The sequence below is a fragment of the Ciona intestinalis genome, chromosome 14, assembly GCF_000224145.3.
Source record: "Ciona intestinalis chromosome 14, KH, whole genome shotgun sequence".
Taxonomy (NCBI): Eukaryota; Metazoa; Chordata; class Ascidiacea; order Phlebobranchia; family Cionidae; genus Ciona; species Ciona intestinalis.
This window is the reverse complement of record NC_020179.2, coordinates 572,324-589,432: the sequence shown is the minus strand read 5'-3', so window position 1 is coordinate 589,432 and position 17,109 is coordinate 572,324. Positions and strand designations below refer to the sequence as shown.

General features: G+C 34.4%; 2 protein-coding genes across 3 annotated transcripts; both read left to right on the top strand.

The window, feature by feature from the left end:
- The first annotated feature begins 119 nt into the window (after positions 1-119).
- Positions 120-7,686, top strand: cior2 (cholecystokinin receptor-like). 2 transcript variants are annotated; one of them, XM_018814678.2, is made up of 11 exons: positions 120-390; positions 1,777-2,025; positions 2,294-2,409; positions 2,997-3,145; positions 3,567-3,691; positions 5,160-5,317; positions 5,603-5,755; positions 6,093-6,200; positions 6,552-6,680; positions 7,196-7,254; positions 7,474-7,686. In XM_018814678.2, exons 1-11 carry the CDS (start codon positions 237-239, stop codon positions 7,559-7,561), a joined length of 1,488 nt encoding a protein of 495 aa, XP_018670223.1. In that variant the 5' UTR covers positions 120-236; the 3' UTR covers positions 7,562-7,686.
- Positions 7,687-8,288: 602 nt separating this feature from the next.
- LOC100180863 (protein kinase C iota type-like) lies at positions 8,289-16,936 on the top strand. The gene is made up of 13 exons (XM_002128865.5): positions 8,289-8,424; positions 8,864-8,953; positions 9,143-9,267; positions 9,661-9,784; positions 10,121-10,261; positions 10,789-10,908; positions 12,253-12,350; positions 13,044-13,179; positions 13,547-13,759; positions 13,998-14,087; positions 14,222-14,317; positions 14,765-14,836; positions 15,173-16,936. Exons 1-13 carry the CDS (start codon positions 8,314-8,316, stop codon positions 15,287-15,289), a joined length of 1,533 nt encoding a protein of 510 aa, XP_002128901.1. The 5' UTR covers positions 8,289-8,313; the 3' UTR covers positions 15,290-16,936.
- Positions 16,937-17,109: the final 173 nt, after the last annotated feature.

Below are 17,109 nucleotides of genomic sequence, written 5' to 3'. Positions count from 1 at the left end.
TAAAGTTATTTCACCCGTAGCATGTTTTACGCCCGTCGTTTTGCTGTTAATTCCTCTTATTTGTTTTAAACAACGATCTTTTTATTGTGTATTCGAAGAAATAATAACAATTATGTTATATAATGAAATTTTGAGAAATAATTTTGTTGTTTTTGCAAGCAGGAAGATTTTATAGTGACCAGACATTTAAAAATTCGTTTGTTGTATAATTGTATGTATTTAGCTTTATATATGCTATGATGGAGAGTGAGATAAACGTTACGTCTGCTCCTTCCACCACGCATGCAAGATTCACCTGTTATGGAACAACATTGGTGGAAATGAGAGGAAGTTTCAAAATCTTTCATAACTCGACAATTTCTTATGAAAGCAACTTCTCGCAACTTACAGGTAAATACGATAATGCACATATATTAAGGGTTTTAGTTTTTAGCGGACGAAAATATACTACGTTTTAATACCAGATAAGCCACTAAATTTTATTATTATTTACTTCGTATTGTTGTTTATACAACGGTGTGCGGCAAGTATTTAAATTTGTTTCGCTTTTATGTGATTGCGACGACCCAAATTTCCGTCGTTAAATTGATCGACAGCTATGCTTGAGTTGCATTAAACTGTTCTAAATTGATTTACCTTCACGGAAGTAGGTCGATTTGTTTTTAATGAAGAATATTTTATTCCTTGATTAAAAGTTTTTTAATTTTCATGCGAACTATATCCAAACATTTGCCTTTTTCGCTTTGTGTGCCTGAAATTAAAAATACATATAAGTATACTCTAATTTTTATTCTAAGCCATCAATAATACGATAGAGCGAATATCAAAGTTATTAAAGCAACGAAAGAAAGTGAATTAATGATAAACGCGGAGAGTCTTTAACACACGCTCAGGGTTAACAAAAAGTTAAAATTAAAATTGCAGCTGTTAAACCCAACAAACTAACAGTAAGTTTTAGTTGGTTTAACAACTAAAGATGTGATTGGAAAATAAATGTTTCTACAAAAACACGAACCGTACTTTTGATTAGCTTGTATCGTATATAGATATGTAGACTGGTAAACAATTAAAACCTGATTGTTTTCTTATCTAAGTATAGCTTGCCAGAATAAAAAATGTAAAAAAATGCAAATAAAGAACATTCCGATGTTTAGATTTGACATACAAATTGCTGGTTATTAAGTTTTCCAATTATTTTAGCATCGCTGCAAAAACAACAACAATACAAACGAAAGCACACCCTTAGCTTTTACCTCTATATATACCTCTTTAAATTTTTGCAAAGGTTGAAGTCGATTTTTGAAGAGGCAAACTTTTGTTGTCGTGTTTTGAGATTTAGGGTCTTAGTCACAAATCCTACAGATGTTACGCACTACCGCATGGATTTCGTATAAGCTGTTATTATACGGAGAATGACAGAAAGACCAATTTCGAAAAGCAGAGCTAAAGTCCCAAAAGCTCTGGATTTAGAATTCTAGTCCTGATTAGGCCGCATACAAAAGGCGACGAAAAGAATGAAATTTTACAAACAGAAAAAACGTTACATTATAAAGTATTGGCGTGTAATATATAACACAAAACATTTCTTGTTATGTCTTGGAATACAGTAACGAAAATCCGATTAATTTAATCGACGATTGGCGAAGAAAAAGAAGTAAGCGGTAAAACGACAACCACACGCCGTGTACGGAAAAAAAAACATATACGCACACCATGACGAATAAAAAGAAGCGTGGCTACTAAACCCATAACCAAACTCCTGTACTTTAATTTCAGACAAAGAAGTCGCAAGCATTTGTTTGTACATGATCGTGTTCTGTATGGCAATGGTGGGCAACATACTGGTAGTTGTGACTCTAGCTCTCAACCCGCGCATGCGCACTGTCACAAACTGCTTTTTGCTCAGTTTGGCAGTGAGTGACCTGCTACTCGCCGTCTGCTGCATGCCCGTTTCGCTGGTTGGGCAGATTCTTAAACGTTTCATCTTTGGTGAAATATTGTGCAAAGCAATCCCCTATTTTATGGGTAAGCCGAATTGAAGTAACTGCGATAAATAACCTGAATCCGGACTTGATCCAGTACTCATGTGAAGTTGGACAATTCTTGTAACGAAATAACATTCAGGATTAAGCGCTACTACGGAATGCGTAAACGACAAAAATCAAATTCAACGAACTATACAAAAAACTATTTAAACCAACTCATAAACTTTTTAAACCATTTTTTTATTTCTATATACGACAAAACGTATTTTCATGAAAGTTATATTTAAATCTTCCCCGTTTTGTTACAGCGGCTTCCGTGTCCGTATCTACATTCACACTTCTCGCCCTCTCTTTGGAAAGATACAGTTCAATCTGCCATCCCTTGAAATCCCGTGTCTGGCAGACTAGAAAGCATGCTATCAAGGTAAAATCTCCACAAATTACTTCAATCCATGGCGCCCTCTATAAGCCTCTATAGAGGGCGCCATGCTTCAAACACACAACTTGAGCGGTTCCCGTACTTTTGAATTATGTATGTTAAAGTAATACCATATTGTCAGATTAAACCGACTTACAAACCAAAATGTTTAAATTTTTCCATAATTCATGATACAAACCAGAAACATGTTTAGATATCCAAATCCCGTCTTTCATAAAATTATCTCGTTATAGTCTTAAGCGAGTATTACTGGGTAAAAAATCGAACCGTTACAACCGCATCTTCATGACTCACTTAGACTGTTGTTAATTGTTTAAAACACGATCAGGGTATTTGAATATTATACAGTAGAGTGGGGGAAGACGGGACACTTTAGAACATTATCCAAATATCCTGATCGTGTGTTAAACAATTAACAACGGTATATAGGGGCCGTTATAAGGGACACGGCTTTACATTTCTTTGGATGTTCTTTGTTTACTACCAAATTGGACGAGAAAATGGAACGAAAAGATGTCCCATCTTTCCCCACCCTACTATATTATGATAATAAGTTTATTTTACGTTTCCAGGTTATTTGTGGGATTTGGATTTCTAGTTTCATCCTTGTTTCTCCAACACTTGTCTTTAGTAATCTAAGCAACATCCCAATAGTGAAGATCGGTCGATGCTCGCCTGCTTGCAGAATGACTTTTCCAAACCGTATTACCAACCAAGCATGGTAAGTTTGGATATTACGAGAAAGAGATTACGTTGTATTAAGCAATATATCAATGTATGCAACTTATTTATACTCGCACTACGGGGCAAAGATAGGCGTTTTTACACGGGTGTTCCGTGCACGCTTACAAGTTACAACCTATTGTACTGCGGGGTAATATAGGACACCTTTGGTACTTAATATCCAAATATCATGATCGTGTTTCAAAGAATTAGCAACGGTTTATGGGAGTCGTGAGGATATGGTTTCATAATTCTTTGAATGTTCATTGTTTACTCTCAAAGAGAAGGAGAAAATAGAATAAAAAGGTGTCCTATCTCCCCCACCCTACTGCATGGTCTGGAAATGCTATAAGCAAAGTCGATTATAGTATGTGCAGATATACGCACTAAGAATAAATCCCCTCTACTTCATACTTTAGGTATCTTTTTCTTCTGGCGTCCATGTTTTGCATCCCCGGGGTCGTTATGATTATGACGTACACAAAGATATGCTGGGATATCTTGAACCGGTTTAAACTGGATTCAAGTTTCCGGAACACAGCAGGTAAAAAAATGAATGTAGGAACGACACCTATTTTTCCTCGCGTGACAGGGCAACGACAGGAATTGTAACACGGGTGTTTTGTTTCATACAACTCGTGCCCGCTTTCAAATTGTACATTTGGTTGCTGATTTTCTACTGCCGCTACCGTTGCAGGGTATATGCAGTGCAGTTTAAAATCCACAAAAACTACAGTTTTAATATTAGTTGTTTTTACGTTTTCAGGTTAAGATAAATACTTATTCCAATTGTTAATGAAAAGAATTAAAAGTCATTGTATAGTAGGATAGGAGAAGACGGGACACTTTTTCATTCTGTTTCCTCGGCCCATTTGATAGTAAAGAAAGACCATTCAAAAAATTATAAAACCGTATCCTAACAGCTCCAATAGACCGTTGTTAATTGTTTAAAACACAATCAGGATATTTGGATATTATGTGCTATAAGTGCCCATCTTCCCCCCCCCCCACTATATACAGTTTATTATTACGACACAAAGCATCATTTTTGAATAGATCTCGCTTGGCAGATGACAGTTTTACGTCATACCTGTCAAGATGTGCGGTTTAACAACGCCAACAAATTGCGAAGCCCAGATTTTCTTGAATGCCTGCTTTTAAAATGGGGTCGATTTTAAGCAACTTAAGCGTGGAAAGCTTCATTCGGTGGTCGGCGATCGATACCGCCGCTTGAAAAGCGCAAACGCTTGAGATTAGGCGAGCAAGATGCCATTGTGTTCTAATCGCTGATACTTACAAGCCCTCTCAACTGCTGGGCCGGCTAATACCTTGCGCCTCTTCGGGATTTAATTACAATAGATCAACCACTCGCCCCCTCGTACCATGCAATAAAACGGCAATTTGTTGGTCAGGTTTTATAAATAGATAAATTTCGCTTGTAGACTGAATGATTTTAAATCTATTTCCTGAGCAATCTAACTACAAATTGGAGACTGTTCAGTTCTACATACATTTGAACGTATACCATTAATACCATGTATGTTACTTTGTGGGTGATTTAAGATTATATTTACATAGCAAATTTCATTGGTAAAGTGGTTTGCCCAAGGACACATACGCCCACAATGGTAGCAGCGTCGATCCTTGAACCCATTACCTCTTGTTACAGGCAGGCGCGCTAACCACTATGCCACGGCGCCGGACATTTATTCAGTTAAATCGTCAATATAAACCAACTTCGGTTTAGAAGCAAGGACAGTAACGTACATTTCATAATACTGATTATTATATTATGACATAGTAGTGTGGGGGTAGATGGAAAACCTTTAACCCATAATATTCAAATATCCTGATCGTGTTTTAAACAATTAACAACGGTCTATGGGAGTCGTATACAGTTTTATAATTCCTTAAATGTTCGTTGTTTACTACTAAAGGGACGATACAACAGAATAAAGAATCCCGTTTCCCCCCATCCTAACTATACAACAGTGATATTTTTCACATCACAGGGGGAAGACTTGGGTCGAGTTCCGACTACGTACCTGCTGCTTGTACAAGCAATGGAGACGGCATTTGCGTCTCGTCACCACGGCTACCATGCGACAGTAAAGTTATGGGCTCCCCTTCGACGGTTAATAGCCCTGCGATTGCTAGAGTCAACGGAGAGGTGAATGAATGAATGTAACGTATTTGCTCCCGCGTGGCGGGTAGGGACGGCCGTTACAACACGTGTGTTCTGTTTCATACACCTCGCGGCCGCTTACGAGTTGTAGGCTACGTAGCTTTATAAGTAGTTATTTGGGGAGATGTCTTTCTTTTTTAGATTATGTGGCTAAAAATTTAGACAACCCACTGAGATACAATATTATTCCGTAGGTATTTGTATAACGGGCTTCATATTTATTTCATATTTGCTCAGTTTAAAGTTTCATATTTACTTCAGTTTCTGCAGCCTTCCGCAGTTACAATGCTTGTAAAGAGCAGCGAATGCAACACTTCACCATTTCTCTTACGGTCAAAACGAGAACAGAACGAACGTGCGAATCGTGCATTGGCTCGATGGAAAGCAAAGAAAAGGGTCATCCAGATGTTTATTGTCATTGTGGTAAGAATCGTCAAACCATACGTTTAAAATAGGTTCATATTATCCTTAAGCCTAAAGAGCTGTATAGCGGTCGTATATAGCTACAGTCTGTGTTCACATTATATATACTAGGATGTGGGGAAAGATGGGACACCTTTAGCACATAATGTCCAAATATCCCGACCTTGTTTTAAACAATTAACAACGGTCCATAGAAGTCGTGAGGATGCGATTTTATAATTCTTTGAATGTTCTTTGTATTCTACCAAATGGGACGAGAAAATAGAATGAAGAGGTGTCACATCTTCATCCACCCTACTATTCCAAAAAAAATTCCTTTACCTTCCCTTTTGTGTAGGTTCTTTATTTTGTCTGCTGGACACCTTTATACGTTATAAATGCATGGAGAGCATTTGAACCCAAGAGAGCAATGTTTGCTTTGGAGGGAAGCATTCATATCGTTCATGTAAATATTCTAATATGATTTATATAGATGAGGTCGAACAGTGAGGCATGCCATATGGGACCTGAAATTTAGGCTATATAGCGATCTGCCCATTATACATGTAAATACCTTACCTCTGTTCCTGTGCACAGCATATAGGCTACCCCTATACCGATTGAGTTATAGCCTACAGTGGTTTTTATTTTCATAGACCATATTATATCGCCCGTATATAGATTTTTGTCTCGATTTTTGACAATTGTTCTGTCTGTATTTATTTGTAATAATTGTATAGCTATAGCATATACGAAGACAATTGTTATCGTATATATTTATGTAATAATATTTCAATTGAAGATTTATTGTTTCCAGTTGCTGTCTTACATATCCACCTGCGTTAACCCGATCGTATATTGCTTCATGAACAAAAGGTTCAGGGACAGTTTCCTCTACGTGTTCCTGTGCTGTGCTTCTACATCTTGTGCGACCAAATTTCATCAGGTGGGGTTTGATTTCTAATGCAATCAATGAATAAAATAGATTGTTTTACCCTCGCTTGACTGCTGGGGCAACGACAGTTGTTTTCGCACGGGTGTTCTGTTTTATACACCTCGATCGTGCCCACTTACAAGTTACCATATATATATGTAACTTTGTGCGGATTAGCTTGAGTGGAGTATTTCATTTGTTATGTATATCGCTGACAATTAATCTTAACCAAGAACACATACGCCCGCAATGGTAGTAGAGACGATTCTCGAACCCATAACCTTTCGTTAAAATGCAAGCAAGCATGCATGTATCTTTTACCGTTATTAGAACAACCTTTGATTAATTAGATTCTATAAGGTGCGCCAGCATTAAGGCGGGAGGTAAAAATATTAACAAACTCTAATTGTTTGTTTCCATGTTCTGTCTGTTTCACTTCCCGCACACTAGCTCGCATAACCTATTTAACCCATACTATTTTTTCCATGTATTTATTCTTTCCTTGTTTGATCAATGTTTCGTAATAGGAACGCTGGAAAGACCGAAAGTTTGGTACCATTGGTTTACAATCTACTAAAACAAGCAGGTAAAAGGCTCATTATAATTTATGCAGTCCTTCTATGGTAGCATAAAGTCAAGTAAATACGACATGAAAAATTATACCGTTTAGCCACAATATCAGTTTTAATATGGCTCTATATAGGAGCCTGCAATGACGTCTATGTATTTAAAACGCTACAGTTTGTCGCAAATTTATACTCTGGTATAACAATACAATACATTATATACATCTTTAATGTTACAGATTTTCTAGCCGTTCACGACTTTCGGAAAGATGCCACAAGCTGAGACAAGAAATGGAATTAAAAGAAAGAAAAACGAGTGCTACATAATAATTTTTGTTTTGTGTATATGTATTAATTTTCTATGCTCCTTGCCAGATTTTATTTCAATCAAAATAAATCATATGTACAAAGTTTCAAACGCGTTAATTTGCCGAAATAACAAAATGCGCACACTCTTGATTTTTCATGATACTGTGCCAATCTGTGCAAGTATCTGTATATTATTTTAAGTATGATAGCAAAACATAGCGTGTACTAAAGCAGTTCTTTGATAAAAGTCTGATTCTACAACACCCCAGTTATAAGTTTGCAGTCTGTCGCCCACTACGGGAATAAAAAGCCGAACCCAGAACTAGAATTTAAGAAATTCCGTAACGTTCTGGTTTTTTGTTTATGTTGTTACAGGGTGTTGGAATGTTAATATATTACAGGTTTTAAATTATATTAGGAACAAGTTAAAGACCGCGGCCATTCTAAACGATTTAGCATGTTATGCAGGCAGAGTGTTTAAGCACGTAGCCATAGAAAAAGCGTTTTGGCTTACAGGTGTGAAAAAAAGTTTGTCAGGAATTTAACATGAATTAAATGTTTGGCGATTTGCTCGTTGTTTATTAAAACTTAGAATACATTATTTCACGTATGTGATGTGACCAAACAGTTGTAAATATGTTCTTATTTTTAATATATCCGTTCTGTAAAGTTAATGTGTGTATATTATTTTATAAGTGGTATGTTTGTGTTACATATATGGTAACTTTTTCACATTATGTAATTATTATAGGTTTAGAGACATAGTTAAAATGTCCATAGACGCTGGTTCACATCAAATATTGGCGAAGGTATATTACAGTGGTCATGCATTCTCACTTCACCTGGAACATACAATACAAATGGAGGAGTTATTTACAATGGTGAATATTTAATTAATTCAAGTTTTGCATAGGCTTAACAATTACCAATGTTCCGCAGCACTTACTGTATGTACTATGTATAAAATTAGGTGGATTTTATGTAAATATTTTAGTGCTAGTGAAGTATTATTAAGCCACGTGCCCACGTCTTATACTATTCAATTAAAAAAGTAACATACGTGTCTACGTGATAACTCGTAGTCTCGTAAGCTAGCACAAGGTGTATAAAACAGAACACCAGTGTTATAACGACCGTCGCTTTCTGGCCACGCGATGATAAACAAGTTACATTCATACATGTGTATGGTTTTAGTTCACATGTATAATGTTATTACATTGAATAACACTTAGCATTTAACTTCACAAATTACCAGCAGTCAGCACACATAGGTAAAAGTTACCAACACAGTAACACTCATTATACGTTCCATACCTACAGGTGCGATTGAATTGTAACTTTCCCGATGCTCAAGTTTTTACTTTAAAGTGGATGGATGATGAGGGAGACCCATGCACCATATCTTCACAGGTTTATAAAATTACAATTAAAAAGTTGCATTCTGTTCTTCTAATGAAAGGTTCATTTGTGTTTCAAATGAGATTATCAAGATTTGCTAAGTCTATTGTGTCGGAGTATAAGTGTTTGGAAATAACATGAATAAAAATTTCTTCCAACTTCCAAGTTTTTTGTTACTCATCACCAACTTTTATATTACAGCTTGAATTATCAGAAGCGCTGAGGTTGTACAGGCATAACAACGAAACTGTTTTACTTTTCCATATATTTCTTGGTATTCCTGTGGAACCTGGTCTATTGTGTCCAGGAGAACACAAGTTGTACAGGTAGTTTTGTAAAGTACATAAAACACTAATTTTGTAACCCGTTTTAATACAAACATAACAGCCTATTATGAATGATACGATATTTAATCCACTCTTTTCGGTTTACATATATTTTCAGTAATGTTTAGAGTTAAAAAATAGTTTTGTTAGAATTCAAATATTGTTGCACTAGGCATACATAATATAAAAATAAATAGCTCTCCTGGTAGGACTTTTAATTGTAATATATGCTAAGGCTACCAACATTTTATCTGCCGAACGAATCAAATTTTTAGTATAATAAAATTTGCATTTTTAAATGGCTTGGTACATATCTAAAAAAATTGTTAACATTTGTGTGAAATCAACTGTCTTTTCCCAATTTTTCTTACTCTTGATTTCCAATTACTTCAGGCACGGTGCGCGAAGGTGGTACAAGTTAAAACGGATATTACGGCAGATAAAGAAACCAAAACATCCAAGAATTCCTATCGAAAGTGGACCAATATTAGATTCAGGTGACAGCCAAGACAGTAAGGTGAGAACAATTAACAATTAGCAAATGTTTTTGTGTTTTAGTATCGCCAAATTTTCAACTGATGCATTTACATGACTGTAACTGTATTTTAACAATTTCACCCTAGATTTTGCTATAATGAATGTAACTGCATTTTAACAATGTCGCCCCAGATTTTCAAACAAAACTTAAAACAACTACTACTGCATATACCTCCTTCATTCTGCTTGTCAAATTATCGAAGCTATTTAGTTGTCACACCTTATGTGTTGTGTAAACAAACACCAATATATACAAAATATAAACAAACCTCGGTGATGTCTCTGTTCATATGATATGAATATTTTTTCAATGCAGGCAAGCTCAGACCAAGCGAGTCCAAATGCTCCCGGGTTTGGCTTGAAAGACTTTGAGATGCTTAAGGTGATAGGTAGAGGGAGCTACGCTAAAGTTTTACTGGTCAAGTTAAAATCTACGGACAAAATGTATGCTATGAAGGTAAGACATGTCTTGAAATGCTTGTTGTTTTAGTATTAATATTGTTAAAGCCATAATAGCCAAACATTTTAAAATTCAGGGAGGTAGGAATAGTAAGATGTGCATTCTTGTAAACAAATTTGGTTTAAATAATTACTGATTAATGCAGTGCAGATATTCCAGGGTGGACCTGCCTACCATGCCACCCCATGTTTGGCGCCTTTGATTGAAGCGACCACACTTCTTCTGCCACTTAAATACACTATGTTATTAACAATATGCGTGTTTATAATAACTTTAGTTATGTTTATATAGTTAGTCTTTTCAGTTTAACTTTTCTTTATTTTTTAATACAGTAGTCAGACTCAAATTTAAAGAGATAAATCTATGTTATGTAGTATCATGGCAAATGCATCGTTTCCAAATATTTTTTGCTTAATTAAATGCTTAAACTGAATTCATGCAATAGCTATAATATGCATAGTTTTGCATAGTATACAACAATATGCATAATTTATATTTAAAATTATCCCTTTTATATTCCCCAGGTAATAAAGAAAGAGTTAGTGACTGATGAAGAAGATATAGATTGGGTGCAAACAGAGAAACATGTTTTTGAAACTGCCTCAAATTATCCTTTTCTTGTCGGCCTTCATTCTTGTTTTCAGGTTGGTCATTTTAACGAGTTATTTAGACAATATCAGAAATCTTCCTTGGATTTACAGGTTTCTGACTTTTTTTCGTCAAAAAATCATCTTTGATTTTAGGCTTATGTGTGTCATAGTTTAGCCTTCACATAGAATGATTCAGACAAAATAGTAAAATTTAATGAATAATTGAAATAACTTTGGTTAGGAAGGGTGTTAAACATATCTAGACAGTTCACTCCCTTTGTGAATTCCAGGACAATGTTTAGCACTTCCACATACAGCATACTATACAGAAACACACACACTGGTTTTTATACAGAAAATCAATTGACTTGTGTTAGAGTACTCACATCAAATCACATGCTATTTTAAACGGTCATTTTTATTTAGTTGTGTAAAAAAAGTAAAAGAACATAAATTCATTTTACAATGAAACAAAATAATACTTGGCTCAATTCTGTAAGGGTGAGGTTGTATGGCAGGGCAACACCGAACCTTGGATTTAGGTCACAGTTTGCCAAATTACCCCAACACCCAGCGTGTTACTGGTCAATTCATTGGTTTAATATCATTGTGGTTGTATGTGACTGTGTGGTGTTACTTAATACTCGCATGGGAGCCATGACCATGTGTGTTAGATTGTATATTATTCATAATCTAACTTCCTGTGTATATTTGGTTTAGCTGTGAGCCTGTGACATATCTATTGTTTAGTAATACCAGGACTTAAAGTATCCCATCATATATAATATACCTTAACATATCTTATATATAATATTTTATTGTTTTTTATGACTTTATTTCTCTAAGTTAGGATGTAAAACAGCATATAATACTATCTATAGCCTACATGTTAAGTTAGAGTGTTAGACACTATTAATATATACCTGCTGTACACTATTAGTGTATATTAATCTCATACAGCTAAGTCAAAATTTGCATAAATGTTATTATTTTATCGCCCGTTGTTAAATTTATCCACTTAGTTTTAATATTAGGAGTTAAATTGGTGATATCAGTATATGAAGTTACCACGGCATTACCCAACTGCTGTGGTAATGGCACCAGCCTTATTTTCTACTGCGACAGAAAAAATACCATTGTTGTAATAAGTTTTTAGTTTTTAACTACATGATGGTTATTTAAGTTATTAAAAAAATGCATATTTACTATTCAAAAGTACAGTATAGTAGGGTGGGGAGAGATAGGACACCATTTCATTCTATTTTCTCAAAAAACAAAAAAAAGTGCCCCATCTTCCCCCACTGTACTAGTATATTACACTGCTTTCTCCTTATTTGTAGTGGAATCTAGTATCTAGCACTTACCTCTTACAATAACGTCAACCTATTTATGTTCCAGACACCAGAGCGTTTATTTTTCGTCATTGAATATGTTAATGGTGGAGACTTAATGTTCCATATGCAACGTCAGCGTAAACTACCCGAAGAACATGCAAGGTATCTTCATGACTTGTACTTGAACTAATTAATCTACTTTATTAAATAGAAGTCAAGTTTTTGTTCATAAAATCTGGGGTGACATTGTTAAAATATAGTTACACTCATAGTTGTCAAACATACAGAACCTCATTGATTAATGTGGTGAATGCAATATACTTTGGCTCTGCTTGTTTGTATAGACACCTAACAACAGGGTAAAAGTCATTTTAACGTGTATAGCTGAAGTGCTAAAGCATAATAACTCTTGGTTATAATAATTGATGTTATGCCAATGCTTCAGTACTGTTAAAAGTTAAAGCCACTTTCTAATGTTTGTAAAGGGATATTGATATTTCCACTTGTGTCTATAAGTTTAGAGTATATTGTTTTGTGTAAAAATAAATATCACAATTTATGGCCTAAAAGTGTAAACTTTTACAGTAGGCCTACTTGATTAAATGTAACTTTATCACAAAATTGTTATAATACATTCTACATACATCATTTATAAAAGTGTTTTAAACTCACAAAAGCTTATATTGGAATTATCTGCATGATTTGTTTAAGTAAGAGCTTGTAACAGATTTGTTAGGGGTTTACTTCTTAGAGCAAATCCAATAGGATTTCTCACTAATATAAAAACATTCCAATTTTAAAATGTAAACTTACTCAGCTAACATACTTTTGTTTTAAACGTAAATTTCCATCCAGATTTTACGCAGCGGAAATTGTCCTAGCATTGCATTTCTTGCATGAGAAAGGAATCATATACAGAGATTTGAAACTAGATAATGTTTTGCTGGACAGCGATGGACATATCAAGCTAACTGACTACGGGATGTGCAAAGTGAGTTTAGATTTGGGTTTTAAGTAAAAAAACTTTTATATGAATATTTATACTACCTTCTAAAATGGGATATATATATATTTATATACATAGTTAAAAAAAAAAGAAATTAGACATAGCTATCAAGCTGTTATCATTTTTGAGAAAACTAACATTTAAAAAATTAACAAACCTTATAAAAATCTGTATCAAGTAAAACCATTCAAAACATACAAACAGTAAGGTATAAGAAATTCTGTCCTACACATGTCTGTGAAAATAAAACAGATCAAAATTACAACAGAGGAAAGTAGACAGAACAATTTGCAATCATTTTGCAATACCCTAACTCAAACTTTAACTTAGTAAAACTTTACAAAATTTACAGGAGGGAATAAGGAAAGGTGTCAACACGTCAACTTTCTGTGGGACGCCCAACTACATCGCACCTGAGATTCTACGTGGAGAGGATTATGATTTCTCCGTGGATTGGTGGGCACTAGGTGTCCTCATGTTTGAAATGATGGCTGGCCGAAGTCCGTTCGATATTGTTGGAATGACCGATAATCCAGAACAAAATACTGAAGATTATCTTTTCCAGGTGCATTTAAATTTGATATTGTAACGGTTGCATAATGGTTTATTGCGAGAGGTAAACTAAGAGGGGGAATAAACAAGAGACGCGTTACTTATACGAAAGATAATGGTACGATTGTACGAAAAAGGGCACTCGTGTACGCTTCACCAAACACACACAAGATGGGCCGCTACAAAATAAACTTATTTATCAAATTAAAAAAACTGAATTCTAATTTTATTATAATTTTCGTTAAACGCAGGTTATTCTAGAAAAAGTGATTCGAATCCCACGGTCTCTGTCTGTCAAAGCTTCATCTGTGTTGAAAGGCTTCTTAAACAAGATACCAGTGGTTGGTTCAACTTTAAATTCAAATTGAATTTTAAATATATTTTTTTCATTTTTTTAAAAAGAAATCGTTTTTTATTTTTTAAACACTTTTTTTTATATATATTTTTAATTTTTTAAATTTAAATTTCTCTTCAGGACAGGTTAGGCTGCAACCACGAAAGTGGTTTCCAAGATATTCTTGATCATCAATTCTTTCGCACAATTGATTGGGATCTTTTGCAATCGAGACAAGTCAGTCCTTATTGTTTCTGTTTTGTTTGACTGTAAAACAGTTCGCTTCTTATCATTTATGTTTGGAATAATCGGTTAACTCTGGCCTAAATCCAAGATCCCATGGCATGTTACACTGTTGAACCTCTGCTTTACAAAATATAAAATAGAATAGTCAGTTGCAAGACGACCTAAATGTGCCACCCTTTATTTATTTTAAGAAACAGAGTTCAAAATATTTGGGTCATAGTGGAAAGGGTAAGAAGCACTAATGTAAAAAATTGTTAAAACTAGAAAAAGGGCGGAATATGTTTTTGAAATTTTTTTAAGATCTTTTTACAGAATTTACTATCTACCATTTCTGAAATCTAAAGTTTAATTTAATTTTAAACATTTTTATTTGTTATTTTTTTTAAATAGTAATATTTTGAATATTTCTGTTATCCTAATTTACTCTTCTCTTCTTAGGTGGTTCCCCCATATAAACCTAACATAGAGGATGACCTGGGATTGGATAATTTCGACAAACAGTTTACCCAGGTGAGTTGTAAACATATTTTGTACAAATACTGGCTTTTATATGTTCTATGTATACCAGATGTGTTTTAAATACGAGACTGATTGAGCCATATTAGGTGAATATGTAACATGTGTACCTGCCTCTAGACCAGAGTTTATGGGTTCAAAGCTGGATTCTGCCACAATTATAGACAAGTGTTTCCTTGGGCAAAACACTTAACAATAATTGCTAGCATGCAAGAAATGCATAAAATGTAATAAAAAAGAATATTCGTAATACAACAAATGTCTTGCCCTGCCATGCAAGAATAAATAAGTTAATAAGGATATAAGTTGCTTTCATCCATTATATTATAGGAACCTGTACAACTAACACCCACTGAGGCGACTGTTATTGGGAAAATAGATCAAGCAGATTTTGAAGGGTTTGAATACATTAACCCACTTCTAATGACGAGTGATGTTGCTGTGTGATGTCATAATGGCTATTGTGATGTCATAATGAATGCTGCAGTGACCTGCCCCACTGTACCTACCTCTGTGCGATGTCTTACCTTTAGGAAACTAACGCAGCAGTGATACAAGCCTGAAAAAGTGAAGCTGAATGCTGATTTTCAGAATCTAAAGCCCTTTGCCCATTAGGAACTTGTCAAGTGATGAGAATGTATTTTCTCAACATATTTTAAACTTTTTTTGGGTGAATTTATGTTTTTTTTGCGGCCTCCTGATCCAAAGATTCCGCTATCAAATTTCTCTTCAACTGTTTCAGTTCTGCATTTCTTTCGTAGATTTTAAACATCAGATATTTACGATAGACGTTTCTGCTCCAATTCCACATAACAATTTTCATTATCAGTTCAAGCACATTAAATATATAGTAGGGTGGGGGAATATGGAACACCTTTTAATTCAGTTTTCTCATCCCAGTTGGTAGTAAACAAATAGCATTCAAAGAATTATAAAACCAGATCCTCAGAACTCCCATAGGCCAATATTAAAAAAACGGGATCAGGTTATTTGGATCTTATGTGCTATAGGTGTCCCATCTTTTCCCACTGTACTATATTGTGCTTGTTTTAATCATTCAGTCTCTTATAATTGTTTTCTTTATACATTCAGTTACTTATCCAGTTTGAAATAGTCTTTTTAAGACTCACCAGGTACATTGACTTTGCATTTGATATAGGAATTGTAGTTTTATTTTGTTTTACACATTTCTTTTCTCTTAGTTGTCACTAATCACTGATCACTAGACAAGCCAGTATAATCACTAATTGCAACTTACTTTTTCTGCTGTATTAGACCTTGCAATTTATATTTTTCATCTTTAACCTGTTATTTTTTTAACCCGACAATTCTAAACGGTACCGAAAAACAAGCCTGGTGGGAAAAACTTTTGCTACACAATTTTATACCGAAATCATGTGTTTTTTTGATAGAAATATTATTTGTTTGGTGCATGAGGTCCTTTATTTCAATTCTTTCTTATCAGTGCCTTGTTAGAATGACCAAACAGACTTAATTCTCTGCACACACTTGCAAACATAGTCACAAAGTAGGCCACGCAATATGGCCTATTTCAACCTAGTGTTTACATTACAAAACACTTTGTTTTTAAATCTGCACACTGAATTATCTAACATTGTTTCCTTTTCTGCTAGTGGCACACAGTCTGTTTAAAAGCCAGTACTGTAAACATAATTATATTATGAAACAGTTTTTTACATAGAATAAAATTGCATTTAACAATTATATACAATTTTTTCATTCAAATGACATTTATAAAATCATTTGTTTCGAAAGTAGTAATCCTACAAGGCTTTAACTAAGCATTTTGTTACTTTTTTTCAATCTAATGTGGTCCATACAATTTTCCATTAGCTTTTATATTATTATTTTCAGATAAAATCGTGCTTAGGGCAAACCTTGACTTTGTAAATACAGATCACAAACCATTTTCCTTTTTTTAATCTTTTGGTCTAAGTGTAAGGTTTCTGAACTATATACATAGCCAATTGTATTTTTACGTCTTTACTTTGCATGTCATTTACGGTCATAGCGTTTTATTTATTGTATTACATTAATTAAATCATTAAACATGTTTTTCTAATCAAAATACAGGGAATTAGGTGGTTTAGGAAATGTGCAAGCTGTTTAAACTGTTAGCATGCATGTTGTTCTTAAAATGATTAACATTGCAATGAAATAACTTCTGAGAGATTGTGCTATGCAGTTATGTTCTATATATTTGTCCGGCGCCGTGGCATAGTGGTGAGCGCGCCTGCCTGTAACCC